Source organism: Equus caballus, chromosome 1 (assembly GCF_041296265.1).
Source record: "Equus caballus isolate H_3958 breed thoroughbred chromosome 1, TB-T2T, whole genome shotgun sequence".
NCBI classification, from domain to species: Eukaryota; Metazoa; Chordata; class Mammalia; order Perissodactyla; family Equidae; genus Equus; species Equus caballus.
The window spans coordinates 91,335,001-91,349,127 of NC_091684.1; the positions used below are offsets into that span (position 1 = coordinate 91,335,001).

Genomic DNA, 14,127 nt, shown 5'->3' on the forward strand with positions numbered 1-14,127 from the left:
GAGTGAATTCGCAAGAGCCCCTCCCAAGGTCTGCCTGGATTCTCTCCTGCTCCTTTAGGTTCCACAGTTTTGATAGTTACAACCTGCACCCCTCCCTGGGCAGGTCCTTCAAAACCGGCTGAAGAGTGAGCAAAGCATTCTCTTTGCTTCTTTATTGAACAACTAAGACACAAACCAAAAGGAAATCCACTGATACAAACAGTAAATACTTTGCTGCTCAATCCCAGGAAAGCAGCCAAGAGCGTTTGTCTGGAATTCCCTTCTCCCGAGACACTTGTTAGCCCAGGACACTCCTAAGATGCTCCCTCTGCCCAGGAGGAGTCATACAGCTTTGCACGTACCTCCGCCCTCAGAGATGCCTGCCTGTCTCCGGCCCAGGGGGATCTTTGAGCACCATATTGTCTCCCAGCACCCAGGATTTGCTGAACCTACAGATTCTGTTTGGTGCCCAGAGCAATTAAGTAAGACTCTCTGGTTCAAACCTCTCCCCAGGCCCCCTAGAGTCCGCTTACTGAGTATCAGCTTCGGGCCCGTGGGGGCACTACTTCTCAGACGACTTGGACAGTCAGAATGAAGGGCCCAGTGCCCTGGGGCCCCAAAAGCATTCCCGTCACGGTTTCTCAAACTTTATTGTACACACAAATCAACGAGGGCTCTTGCTACAATTCAAATCCTGAGACTGTAGGACTATGGAGGATCTCAAGATTGTGCATTTCCAAAAAGCTCCTGGGAGCTGCTGCTTCTGGTCAGCAGGCCACACTTTGAGTCACAATGTCCTAGTCTAGAGGTCAGCACATTTTTTCCTATGCAGGACCAGATGGTAAATATTTTTGGCTTTGCAGGCCACAGATCTCTGTTGCAACTACTCAACTCTTCCAAAAGCAACTGTACCCCAAATCAGCCACAGGTCATACGTAAACAATGAGCATGGCTGTGTTTCAATAAAACTTTATTTACAAAAACAGATGGTGGGCCACAGTTTGTACACCCTTTACCTAGTCTATCTCAGACACTAAGAGAGTCCTCCCCTCTTGAACACACTATGTTGTTAACATCCACAGGGAGGGTCTCATCACCATGAATGTCTACCCACGTAAAGGACCTCCCAATGCAGGCTGGAAATATAATACCTCAGCCATAGAGAGACCATCACAGCATACAGTTTGAAATATATTCATCAGTAGTAATGGGAGGTTGTCTTTTCACAATCTTTAAGGTCTTCCTCAATTCAAAATTTATATCTCTATAAATAGTCTTCAAAGAGAAGATAAAAGCAATTCAAGTCTGTGGATTCTTACCTTCTGTCAAACCCACTCTTTGTTTTCCAGATGTGTGGAATGATGAGGGAAGCAGGTGTTTCAAAGGTTGTAACTCAGGGATTCTCTCCAAAGATTGCTCCGGAACTACTGACCTGCTTGGAACTAAATCCAAGCTTGAGGCAGGGCTATAGCCCAGGTGGCTTTGGAGATAGTGGCAATGTTAATGTGGAGGATGGTTAGAAAAGATGTGCAGCCTCTAGCGATGTGAGTCAGCTCATGTCCCCCGGGGTCTAAGCAGATTAGCTCTTGGTTCTTAGCCAGCCTATGCACCTCACTTTCCAGAACTTCAGAGTTGGTGAAAGATTCAACTTCTCTTAAATCCAGGATTTCACTCAGATTGTGCATATTTCTGTGCCACATGCTCTGAGGGCCCTGGCAGATTGCAGTTCAGTAAACTCGGCTTAGAATCAGCAGCCAGTGTGTGGCAATCAGGCACACGGTTGTAGACTTCAGGCCTCTCAGAAAGTTTCTGCCTAGCACGTCTCTTTGCCTAACTCTCTTTTTCCCCACCCAAACCCACCCAAAAGTGCCTTAGGTGGGCCCTGACAGCTTGGTCTTTTCACGGACCTTAAAATCAAGAGGGGATACTTGGGCAATAGCTGTGCAGATCAAACCAATCATCGATGGAAGGCAAGTCCCTAACTAACTAGTAGCTAAAAATATAAAAATCTAGATACTTGTGATCCTCTTTTTAAAAATAGTTCTAACAGCAATGTAATGAAAACAGCAAACAATAATTAGCAGAAACAAGACAATACGCCTTATTGTTTCCTCCCATGGACCCTGTCTACATGAATTTTTTTATTATTTACATAATTTTGCTGTTGGGAGAAAAAATAAGTATAAACTTTATGGAAATTAATCAGATGTCTTAAAGCCAGATGTCTCCTGATATAGCAACTCTATGTTTAGAAATTTAACCTAAGGCAACAACTAAGAGTATAAGCATAGATCTAACTAGAAAAATGTTTATAACAGCAAAAGACTGAAAACGACCTACAGCGCAGCATTCGGTGTTGAGCAAACAAAATAATAAATCCTTATGATGGAACGGCATGCAGCCATCAAAAATTATGTACATCAACTGGCAGGAAAGATATTTATATTGTATTATTAAAGAAAAAAGACCGTTACAAAATAAATGTACAATAGAAATCTAGAAGAAAAAACTCTAAAGTGTTAGAAATATTTGTCTCTGCAAATTGGAATTTGGGGATGATATTTAATTTCTACATCTTTAATTTTAATTCCTAACAATGAGCATTTATCACTTGTGTTATAAAGTGCTGCAAATTTTCAAATAGGTATACCACAGTACAGCTATGATTACACATTCTGCCTTTGTCATTTATGTGATATCTCTTTGAATGGAGGAAGTCTTTCTTTTTTTTTTCCCCCCTCATTTCAGGATCTGTTTATTTTTTTAAATTAATTTATTTTTGGATGTACGTCATAATATATTTCGAATTCTGTGTAGATTATATCATGTTCACCACCCAAAAACTAATTATAGTCCATCCCCCCACATGTGAGCCTAATCACCCCTTTTGCCCTCCCCGCTACCTCCTTCCCCTATGGTAACCACCAATCCAATCTCCAATGCCATGTGTTGGTTTGTTGTTGTTTTTATCTTCTACTTATGAGTGAGATCATATGGTATTTGACTTTCTCCCTCTGACTTATTTCACTCAGGAGACTACCCTCACGGTCCATCCATGTTGTCACAAATGGCCGGATTTCATCATTTCTTGTGGCTGAGTAGTAGTCCATCGTGTATGGTATTTATCCAAAGAACTTGAAAACGCAAAGGCATAAAGATACTTGCACCCCTATGTTCACTGCAGCGTTATACACAATAGCCAAGACTTGGAAGCAACTTAGGTGCCCATCAAGGGACGAATGGATAAAGGAAGTCTTTCTTCTGAGGGTTTATAGGCTAAAAGTCCTTCCTTATCTTTGTTACAAAATAAGGTGGGACCAGCAGAGCCTCAAGACAGGGGAGTAACCCGAAGTCTCGTTTTTCCTGAGATTTCCAAGCCTCACTGTCTCCTTTGCTCTGCCAAAGTGCTGACTCACTGGAGACAGTAATCCTGGGCTATCAAGGAGATTTTGTTTTAATACTCTGTTTTGCAGGGTTCTCAAAAGACTTCTAAAGAAAGGCTTATCCAGCATCCCATACCTCATTTCAGGAATCAACTTCTACCCATTTTAATTCAGGGTCAACTATCTGCATCCAACAGGAGTTATAGACGTTGTCGACATTCTGTGACATGTCACACCAGGGAAGAGAAATGGCCCACAGTGACCCTTTTCCCTGGCTTCAGGGAAATCAGAATTCCATAATCAAAGGCAAAAAGACAAAAGCTTTTGTGGAAAGCTTCGCTTCCCTGTCCTATCTTATACAGCGTATAGTTTCCTCACATCAGAAGTTCTTTGAAATAATTAATCCTCTGCCGGGAGAATCATCTAGAGACCTGTTTAGCCAAGATCTAAAGTTTTTACACTGTTTTTAAGAGGTGATAATCGATCTTGTTTTAAAATAGAGTTCAGCGTCACTTATATGTCCCTTTACCTAAGAACCACTCATCAGATGGCAAACTCCAGCCACAAGAGAGAGGACTGAAAGCAGGGCTTTGATGAAGGCGTCTCCAGTCAAAGGAATGTGAGGGAATCGCTCCCGTCCCTGGGCTGGTTCTCATAGTGCAACACGGCTTTGTCTCGGCTTCTAAGATTCTTAGACAACAACAACAACAACAAAAGCCAGAGACTTTAAGTTTTACTAAAGCACTTAACTGCCATGATGGGAGTGCGAAGTTGAGTGTTCTAGTTTATCTTGCAAAAGTAGCCACCCTCACAGCTCACAGTGATGGTCTAGACGCCTGCCCACAAAGAAAGACCAACACTAGACCAGGGCTCCCTTGCCTATCTTTTCTTTTGATCTTCAGCCCCTAGTTGAGATGCTCATAAGAAGCAGTCAATAATTTCCCTTTCTGTAGAAAAATAGCAGCTGCTGAAAGAGAACAGCAGAACTTCTGTTCACTCTTGAAAACAGGTTTTCGCAAAAGTATGTCAGAGCATTCCTTCTGAATTTAGGAAGACATCTTAGTTCCCTGAAGCAGTGGCACTAAATATAAAATTGAGACACTCGATTCTACATAGTTGTGTTTCCCACAGACAACTGTCTCACTCTATTGAGCAAATATCACATGTGCTTTCCGTATTTCCTCATAACCTTGCATTTTTGGTTGAGGATAGATGTGTTATCAAACTGCTGTTGACACCAGGTCAAGGATGATTTTCCCAGCATGATCTAGGTTCTTGAAACCATAGCTCATTATCCAACTCACTTTTCCTGCTAAGACACTTAATCTCTTTTAAGATTGCAAACTCTTATCCCTACTCATTTTGGTTTCCACTTTTCATCGTCTAAAGATTTAGGTGGCAACACCCAGAATTAGATCCAGCCTTCTAGGCTGTGAAATTTAGCAGCTCGTGAACTCTGAATGTGAATCTGTACCTCTTGTCTTCGTAACTGATCACAGCCTCTTTGCAAAAGATTATGTGTAAAATGATATCTCTTCAGTGGAAAGATGAAATAAGCAAGGCAGCTACAATTACTGTGCGCAATATGCAACAAAACATCGTATGACTGATCACTAACTTAAGACAAACATTCTCATTTAGCTCAAAGTTATTTTAGGACTCAACATAAATAACACCAAAAGTTACCAGCTCATGTTTCCTCCGGATAACCAAGTCATTGAGGACAAATAAGCCCTATTTGCCGCTGCTCTGTAGTTTTCTGCCAGTCTAGTGGTCTTAAGTATTAGGACTATAAAAATAATAAAGAACATATATTGGTTACTGTGAGTCCAGTACTGTGCTAGAGGCTAAAAATACAATATTATACTCACTCCTAACAACAATTATCTGAGTTAGATATTACCATTCAGTGGGTTCAAAATTATACCTGAATGCTTACAGCGAGTGAATTACAAGCCCTCAGATTTGGAGCCGTGTCTGTGTAACAGTACAGCAGGGTTTATCCGCAGAGGCACTGTTGATATTTGGGAGTGGATAATTGTTTGGGGGGGTTGTCTCATGCACTGCAGCCTCCTTGGCCTCTATTCACTAGATGCCAGTAGTACTCCCTAGGCATGACAACCAAAAATGTCCCCAGACATTGGAGCGAAATTGTCCCCAAATGAGAACCACTGCTCTAGAATTAGGGATTTGACTCCAGGTCCCACTTCACACTTCTTCTGACATATTATGCAGATTTCCCTCGCCAAAGTGAATTTCTAAAGTGATCCCCATTTGTTTTCTTTTCTAATTCTTTATTCGCAAATGTTAAAATAATAACATGCACATTGTAGCAGATGAAATTATATAGTAACTATATGTAATAAATCTATAATGGAATGCTTAGTCTCTTCTCCTCTCATCCGTGCTCCCCTTTTTGTCCATTTCCAGCTGGATGATACAAGACAAGCACAGCAAATTGCTTTCTTTTCCTGTATCTTTCCTCCTCAATCAGAATACAGATTTCCTGTTGGGTGATGTGGAGACCTCCTGCCTCTTTGCAGGGTGAGTTTACTGGAAAGAGGACACTGAATGATAGGTGTGCAAATTTGCAGATGCAGTTGGGTCCTCGAACCAGGGACTCTAACTCTGTCAGGCCTGACTGATTGACCTTGAGTGCCAGTGAGTCCAGTTGCTCAGCTTTGGACAGAAAATTAAGGTGAATGTTCATGAGAAGAACTGACCCCACTCTTGCCTTGGGGCCTGATCGAGAACCTGACCCAATTTTGAAGACTCCTCTTTTTCTCCCAGTGTCAGACAGAGGACACATGGGCAGCCGAGAGTTCATGCGAGTTGCCTCTAGAGGCTGTTCCACCCCCACTTGGGAGTGGCACCCTCAGGCAAGTCCCTGAGGAAGAAGGCTTGTGACTGTCTGCAGATGAAATTGTGCCTGGTGGTCTCACTAAGAGCTTACTCTGCCACCCCACCACACTTCCACTACCAGAGTGGCAGAGTCCCAGCAAGAGAAGGTCTCTGGGGGGAAATCGTGCTCCCTTCTCAAAAGGGCACATGCCCAAATTCTCAAATAAGGTCCATGAGGAATTATATCTTCTTTCTAGGCTGAGAGGCATTCTAGGGGTAGAAAGTGAGGGAGACTAGTTGAGAGAGTAGGAGAATTTTTTCCCTGGAAGCTGATGGAAGTTCTGCTCTGGAAGAAATAGTGTAATCTTTCACTGAGGGCTGGGATAGAATCCTTCTGCCTTCAGAGAAGACTGACCAAACATGGGAAGCCATCAGACATTTGCCTGCAGGCAGTTATAACACTTGCACTTAAAAACAAAAAAAAACCCCTCTTTTTAGAGGGAGGCAGAGGACCCTGGATGCCTTAAATCTGGAGGAGCCATCAAGGTAATGTGTCAGTTAACTTTGGGAGTGAAAGAGCCCTGCTTCTGCCCCTTGTGTGGAATCATAAAATCTCAGGGGGGAGGGGAACTAGCATGTCATCTTCCCATGCCCTTCCATCCCCAATACCCAGCTCAGAGGACCTGGAGTTCATCTAAGTGTTTGTCAAGTGACTGATGAGGGAATGAATGAATGAAAGAATGAATGAGGTAATTCCTGCTTGATACTCTAGCCAGCTCTCTGCCAGCTCCCCAGGGAAGAGGTCAGAACCCTTCTCCTCGCACCTTCTTTGCACCCGTGCCCCCCGCGCCCTGCCCAGCGGGCGCTTACCTTGTGCTGTTTCCACATGGCCCCCAGCGGCTTCACTTCGTGCTTGCCGTGTCGGCCCTCCTCCAGGCACAGATAGCACACCGGGGTTCGGCAACTCACGCAGTACATGCTGTAGTTCTCCATTTCGTGTTCGGGGCACGTAGGGAACTTGCGGCCCGCGCTACCCCCAGCAGCTCCGGCCCCGGTGCCCCCCGGGCTCTTGCAGCTGCCGCCTCCGCTGGGGCCGCCCTGGGCTGCGCCTGGGGACGCAGAGGCGGCCTCGGTGGGCGCCGGCGGCGGTGGTGGCTGCACCAAGCGATGCTTAGCGAAGGGTCCTCGGGATGGATGGCACTTGAGCTGGCAGGCAGTACAGTAGAGCACGTCGCACTGCTCGCAGAGCGTGGCAGCCGGCTCGGGCGGAGTGCGGTCACATAACTGGCAGATGGCCACCGCCGCGGCTGCGGACGCCCCCTGCACCGCCCCGCGGCCCTGCTGGTACCGCTGCACGATGGCCTCGAGCAGCCGGTTGCGCTGGAAGCCGCGCAGCCCGCGGTGGTCCAGGGAGGCGCTACGGTGGCACTGCGGGCACGTGATGGAGCTTGAAGAGGACGAAGACAACGAGGAGCAGGTGGCACCTCGGGCCGCGGCGGCCGAGGAGCCGGGCGGCGCGGGCACCATGGGTAGCACGCGAACCCCGTTGGGGGACTTGAGGCTCGGGGTGTAGGAGCCATAACCGCTGTCTGTCTCACTGTACAAGCTCAGCTTGTCCGCGTGGTCCCCGCCACCTCCCGCACCGCCGCCCAGGCCGCCAGCTGCGCTCGCGCCCCCGCCGCTGCAGGCCTGGCCAGGCGCCGGATCATGGTCCAGAGGGGGCGCGGGGGCGGCACCCGTGGGCAGACCCGAGCCCCGAGAGTGCAGGAGTGGCTGGGGCAGGTGCTGCTCACCGTCTGGGGTCTGCACCGCGATGGTACGAGCGCAAGGCAGGCAGACATTGTGGGAACAGGGCAAGATGATCGGCTCCCGAAAGAGGGAGCCGCACACGGGGCACTTCAGCTCCTCCTCCATCACGGCGCCGGCAGGTCGAGATGCTCAGGGCGAGGGATGGAATGGCCCAAGTTCCGGAGACCGGCGGAGAACAAGCTTGGTTAGCACCAGTGAGACTGGAGGCGGGGGCATCACACAAGCATGACTACTTCACAGCCCGGGGGCACGCCCCTCTCTCTGTCCTGGGGCCACCCGCCCTAAGACGATTGGGGGCAAGAGAAGGGAGGGGGTCCTCACCTCCTGCCTGCGAGGCTCCTGCACTAGCGGCTTCAACTTGCGGCCAGAGTCCGGAGCCGGTCGGCTGCCCTGGCGGTGGCCTGCGAGGCGCTCTAGGTGATGAATCAGCACTAGCGCCGCCGCCGGCCGCAGCGCGCGTCTCCTCTCCACATCAGGATCAGCGGCCGGGCTGCGGTTCGCTAGCTCTCCAGTTTCAACCCCTCGGCTCCAGTGGGCAGCTGTCCAAGGGCCCCCTTTTGCTCCTGCCCCGCCCCTAATCAGGACGATCGGTAGGTGAGAAGGCAGGTGAGCAGGCCGTTTGGCCGTGGGTCTGGGTTCAGCACCACGAGGCGGCGGACAGCGCCCGGGAGCCGAGGGTGGAGCCCCAGCTCCTGGAGCTGGGACCTACGGGCCGCCACCCGCCCGGTTGCTGCGCCCGCGACTATCTCGGCGAGGCCCGGCCGGCCCGAAGACCTTCGCTCGCCTCCTTCCCTGGCGGCGGTTGCTGCTGCTGCGGGCCAAAGGCGCCCTGGGGCTTTCTCCCCACGGCCAGGATTGACCTGCTTCTCTGGTTCGCAGCTGCAGCTCCTGCGGCGCCCCTGACCTTGGCCGCGCGACGCTGCAACCGGCGGGCGGAGGGCGAGCTCCCCGCTGGCTCGGGAATCCCCTCCCCGCCTCCTTCCCGCCGCCGCCGCCTCCTCCCGGCGCGGCGCGCTGAGGAGTTGTAATTTCCAGAGCAGAGTAGCTGGGGGCGGGGAGAGAGGAGACGTCAGCTCAGCGAATAAGGGCTCGTCTCTTGCTGCCAGGGGAGTCAAGGGGCAATTTAAAAGGTTTCGCAGAGAGGATCTTTGTTAATAACAATCTATTATTTGGACGGAGATTGCGTCTTGAATTAGTACAATGCCCTGCCCCACCCCGCCCCTGCCATCATCACCCCTGCCCACTCCCTGCCCCCACTCACCACCATAAAAACGTAAAAACAGGGACCTAAAAGCCGGTTGTTTACAAATGCATAGGTAGCATGGTTTGACAGTCACTTTCTAAATCTATGAGAGAGCAAAAAATGCAAGTCACAAAATGTCGGACAGCCTGAAGTCAAAGGGTGAGGTTTTATTTATGGATTGAAGCACAAGCCATTTTGTCTCTTCTTTTCAACCAAGAATGCTCATCCGCGGTCGATGTCAGTCGTCTATGCAAACTGAGTGAGGGCAAGAGATGGGATTTATAAAGTGGGAACGTGCCACTTTGGGCCCCTTACCCCTCGGAACCGGGCACCCCGGACCCAGCCCAACCCGACTGCGGATGGGCGGTGTGGCGCGGGAAGGAAGTCAGCGAGCAGGGATGTTGGTTTTATGAATGGGGAAATCTTCACGTTCTGCAAGACCAGCCACGAGCTGCGGGAACAGCCTCCCACCCGTTGCCCGGCTGTTTCTTCTGCTCGGCTCTTCTCTCTCCGCCGCCGAGGGAAGGGACGGTGGCGGGAGGCGGAGGGCGCGGTGGGTGGGGATAGGCCGAGGAAGGGCTCTGCGTACGGAAGTTTCACGCTGGCGTGAAATAGACGCAAATTAGGAAATCGTTTGTCTGAAAGCGGCATGAATATTGAAGTCGCGCCTCCCTCTGTTCTCAGGTTCTCCAGTTCGTACTCCAAACAAAGACAAGAGGCGCGGCCGCGCAAGGCGTGGAGCCCCAGCGTCTGTCAGTCACCGGGGAGGGAGCGGCGCCGGCTGGCGGGTCACGGCAGGAGAAAGCGGCAGCCCTGGTTATGGCTTGGTGCCTAAAAGATAGGGACCGCCCGCGAGTGGGCCGCTTGGGGAGGGGCGCGGCCGTGCACTCCTCTCAGTAGTCAGGACGGCCCAGAACTTTGGGGGTCAGGACTCCGGGTGGGAATCTTGGCTCCTTTGCTGACCAGTCGCCCCATTCTAAGCAGTTTGCTTGTGCTTTCCTAGTCTCCGATCCTGCTTCTGTCAAAGGAGTATTGTAATACTTACGTGTGAGAACTAAATGAAGTAAATACAGATGGCAAATCCTACGTCCTGCTTTAAAATCCTATGACTCCTCAGTTCAGTCCTGCCCACTGTTGAGTAGCCTGCTTCCAGTTTGTCTAAGGTTGAAGAGCAGACCAACCTAGTGCCAGATAGAGCACCACACAGAGTTGGAGACCTGACTATACTTCCCTTCAGCTACAGGGAGCTTAGAGCAATTATTTAACCAAGCATCAGTATCCCCAGGTGGGAGATGGTGACAACCCTGTCCTAATCCGCCTTCTATGGATAAAGCCACAATGAGCTGGATCCTGCCTGCAATGCTTTGATAAGCTTTCAGGAAAGTTGCTACAGTATTGCTACAGGGCCATATCAGAAATGCTGGAGCGTGGAGATAGTTAGGTCTGTGACTGAAGGCACTTAAAGGTGTGTTCCTTGTGCTTCTACCAGTGTCATCACTCACCCCAGCCCAGCCCAGCCTCCTGGTGACTACAAAGAAAGTAATAACCTCTTATGGTTCTACTGTGAACAGGCTTGCCCCCCACCAACGGTCATATGTCTGAGATCCACTCTGCTTTGTCATTTTCAGAGCAAGATAAGCTGCTTGGGGTGGGAGTTGGGGCGCAACCTGGAGGGATATGTAAATCTTTCCCTGTACAGAAGGACCTACACCTACAATTCCAGGAACTCTGTCACTCAGGCTGAGCTTGATTTTGTTTCCCGTTGGAGGGAAGCTCAGCTAACACAGAATTCCACACATGCATTTCTCATATGCCCTCCATCCCCACCACCCAATCCCATGGCCTAAATCAGCTTAGCCTTGTACTGCACTGCTGCTAAAGCATCGCTCATTTGGGGGCTTGGCATCCGACAGCTGCTTTGTATAAGCTGAGGTTGCACAGCCGGCTTCAATATTTTGTGTATATACCCATAATTACTAACAATTGTCAAGATCGTCTATAAAAAGTCCTCTTTCTGTCCAACTGTGCCATGAACCATATGTACATAGAAAAGTCATTTTATTCGTTTGATCTTCAGTTTTTTTCTATTTTAAAATTTAAGGATAGAATTCATTGAACTTCGGCTTTTCTTTTGGTTCTAAAAGGCTTTGTATATTGGTTGTTAAGTATGACCTATCCCACTTAATAAAAATGACTCTCATGAAAAAACTCAATCCCAAGATTAAATGAAATCTTCCCTTTTTCAAGTCACTAGCATACTGTTAAAGTCTGGGCCGTGCAGAGGGTGAGGCAAGTAATAATATTTGCATTGCAGAACTTGACAGTATGTCCTAGTCTGTTCAGGCTGCTGTAACAAAAATATCATAGACTGGGTGGCTTAAACAACAGAATTCACTTCTTATGGTTCTAGAAGCTGGGAAGTTTATGATCAAGGCATTGGCAGATCTGGTGTCTGCTGAGGGCAACTTCCTCCTTTGCGCATGGCTGCCTTGTCATTGTGTCCTTACATGGAGAGGGGCAGGGGAGAGCAAGCTCTCTTGTCTATTCTTATAAGGGCACTAATCCCACTCATGAGGGCTCCATCCTCATGACCTAATTACATGCCAAAGCCCCCGCCCCTGCCAGTTCCATCACATTGGGGGCTAGGATTTCAATATGAATTGGGGGAGGGGACATGAACATTCAGTCCATAACACAGTGTGAAATTACATTCTTATGTATAATCTCATTTAATCCTCACAATGACCCTCAGAAGTACACATTGCCACATTTCCTCAATTTTGTGATGTATGTATTTTTACATTTTAATGTTGCTGAAATCAGGAAGTATACTACAATTGACAGATACTTCTCCTCTCCCCACCCTTACCTTGAAAATTCCTTATTAAATCTATGGTGCATCTTACAATCACTCGGAATCATGGAAATTTTTTTTTTTTTTAAAGATTTTATTTTTTCCTTTTTCTCCCCAAAGCCCCCAGTACATAGTTGTATATTCTTCGTTGTGGGTCCTTCTAGTTGTGGCATATGGGACGCTGCCTCAGCGTGGTTTGATGAGCAGTGCCATGTCCGCGCCCAAGATTCGAACCAACGAAACACTGGGCCGCCTGCAGCAGAGCGCGCGAACTTAACCACTCGGCCACGGGGCCAGCCCCAAATATTTTATTATTTTTATTTCACAGGCAAAGAAACTAAGATGAGAAAACTCAAGGTCTTGCAGTTTGTAATGGTGGACCTCGAAGTGGTCTGATTTTGAGTTCAAAGCATTTTCCTTTAAGCCACGGTTGCCAGTGGGAACTTCCCTCCCAGCTTTGAGTTACTGGTGAATAGTAGAGGGGAAGCTCAGGAAAGCAGACTTGCTGTGCTCTCTGTCATCACCCAGGGCTATTGAACACGCAATTCTCTCTGCCTTCCCATGCTACCTGCACCCTCCAGGTTGGGTGCACCTTTAATGTATTCCTGGAAGTACCCTGCATTATTCCTCTGTAGCTCTATCATCACCTATCATTTTTGTTTATGTATCTCTCTCCTCTAGACAAGAAACTCCTCAAAGATTGGCCAGTGGCTGGCTCATACCGAATTATCCATCTTTGTGGACCAATTAACTGGCCGTAGGCATGAAGATCCATCCTCATAACCTGCCCTGAAAAGCATAGCTCTGGTGGAAATAATTTATTTATCCTGCAGAAGCCTTCAGTTTCCACATGGAAACTTTCTCCTTTTAATTCCCAGGTTCAAATAGGTTATTTTGTTTTGTTCTTTGTTGTGTGGGTGTACGCATGCGCTCACGTGTCTTCACATAACATTCTTTACTTACTCTTGATCTTCTTAGTTTTTAGCCTTATTATTCCTGCTTGGTTCCCTCTCCCTTGATCCTCTCCATCTCTGTTCTAAACTACTTATGGGTCTCAGAAAGATGGCCTCGTATTTAATTTCTGCTCATGAGCACAAGTCCCTCTAGTGTCATCCTAGTTACTCCATTTTCCATGGCCTTTTTTCTTTTAAAGGAGAAGCATGTGCACACATCTGAACAGTACATTAGTAATTAAAATTCCACAATGCACTGTCATCAAGACAGAGAAAAACGCTTTGCCAAGAGTTACTTTGCGCTCCAGAATGGTTTTTATGCTCAAGTGTCCCAGAAACACTCAAGAGGCAGGATAATGTTACCTTTCCTCCCAAAAGAGCACAAATAAGTTAAGTAATTTACTCAGGCTAACACAGCAAATTACAAGTAAAACAATCAATCTGCTTTGTCCTTTGAATTTCAAGATGAAGTAGAGTGGAATTTAAGGCTTTATCAGCTAAAAAGAGATGCTGTAGTCTCAAGTATAAGAATCTCTGAAACAAATTTTTTAATGATAGCTTATGATATTTTTCTTTTAAGTAACGTTTTCGTTCCTTTGGTTTTTCCAGTGTAGGAGGATTCAGGGAATATAATAAAAATCTTCAGCCCAGAAACCGTATGGTCTAAAGTAGCTTGCATTTAACTAGAAGAAAGCAGCCACATCCACCTCTATGCACAGAGCACCAAACCTTCTTTGTGGCAAAGTTAATGAGGAGTCGTTATCACTAGCGACATAAAGCATCCTCTCCAGGGTATACAATGGGCTTCTTTTCTAGGAGACAGATTCTGTAGAGGAATCTCACAATCCAGCCACTTTCCCCTTTAAACATCCTTGATTGGTGCTTAACAATCTTCTGTTTTAACTTGAATACCATGTAAGGACTTCCCCCCCTTTAATTCTGAGACTCTTCTCTACAGATCAGGAGACCTGGTCTTGGAAAGCTTGCCCTTCTCTCTTTGCATCTTTTGCAAGTAAAAGGGTTTAGAGTCAAATCTTGGATGAAGCAAATTGATTCCAATTTATA

At 47.7% G+C, this 14,127-nt stretch overlaps 1 protein-coding gene and 1 long non-coding RNA gene across 3 annotated transcripts in view; one reads left to right on the top strand and one right to left on the bottom strand.

Annotated features, from left to right (window-relative positions):
- TRIM67 (tripartite motif containing 67) overlaps positions 1–9,028 on the bottom strand; it is a 53,899-nt gene extending 44,871 nt beyond the window's left edge. For both annotated transcript variants that reach the window (XM_001915264.5, XM_023647720.2), the window contains exon 1: positions 7,074–9,028. In XM_001915264.5, coding sequence (XP_001915299.1) covers positions 7,074–8,117 — 1,044 coding nt within the window. In that variant the 5' untranslated portion in view covers positions 8,118–9,028. The remainder of the gene's footprint in view (positions 1–7,073) is intronic.
- LOC138923775 (uncharacterized) lies at positions 8,484–11,463 on the top strand. The gene is made up of 2 exons (XR_011437886.1): positions 8,484–8,602; positions 9,940–11,463. It is a non-coding gene; the product is annotated as an uncharacterized lncRNA (long non-coding RNA).
- The last annotated feature ends 2,664 nt before the right edge of the window (positions 11,464–14,127 follow it).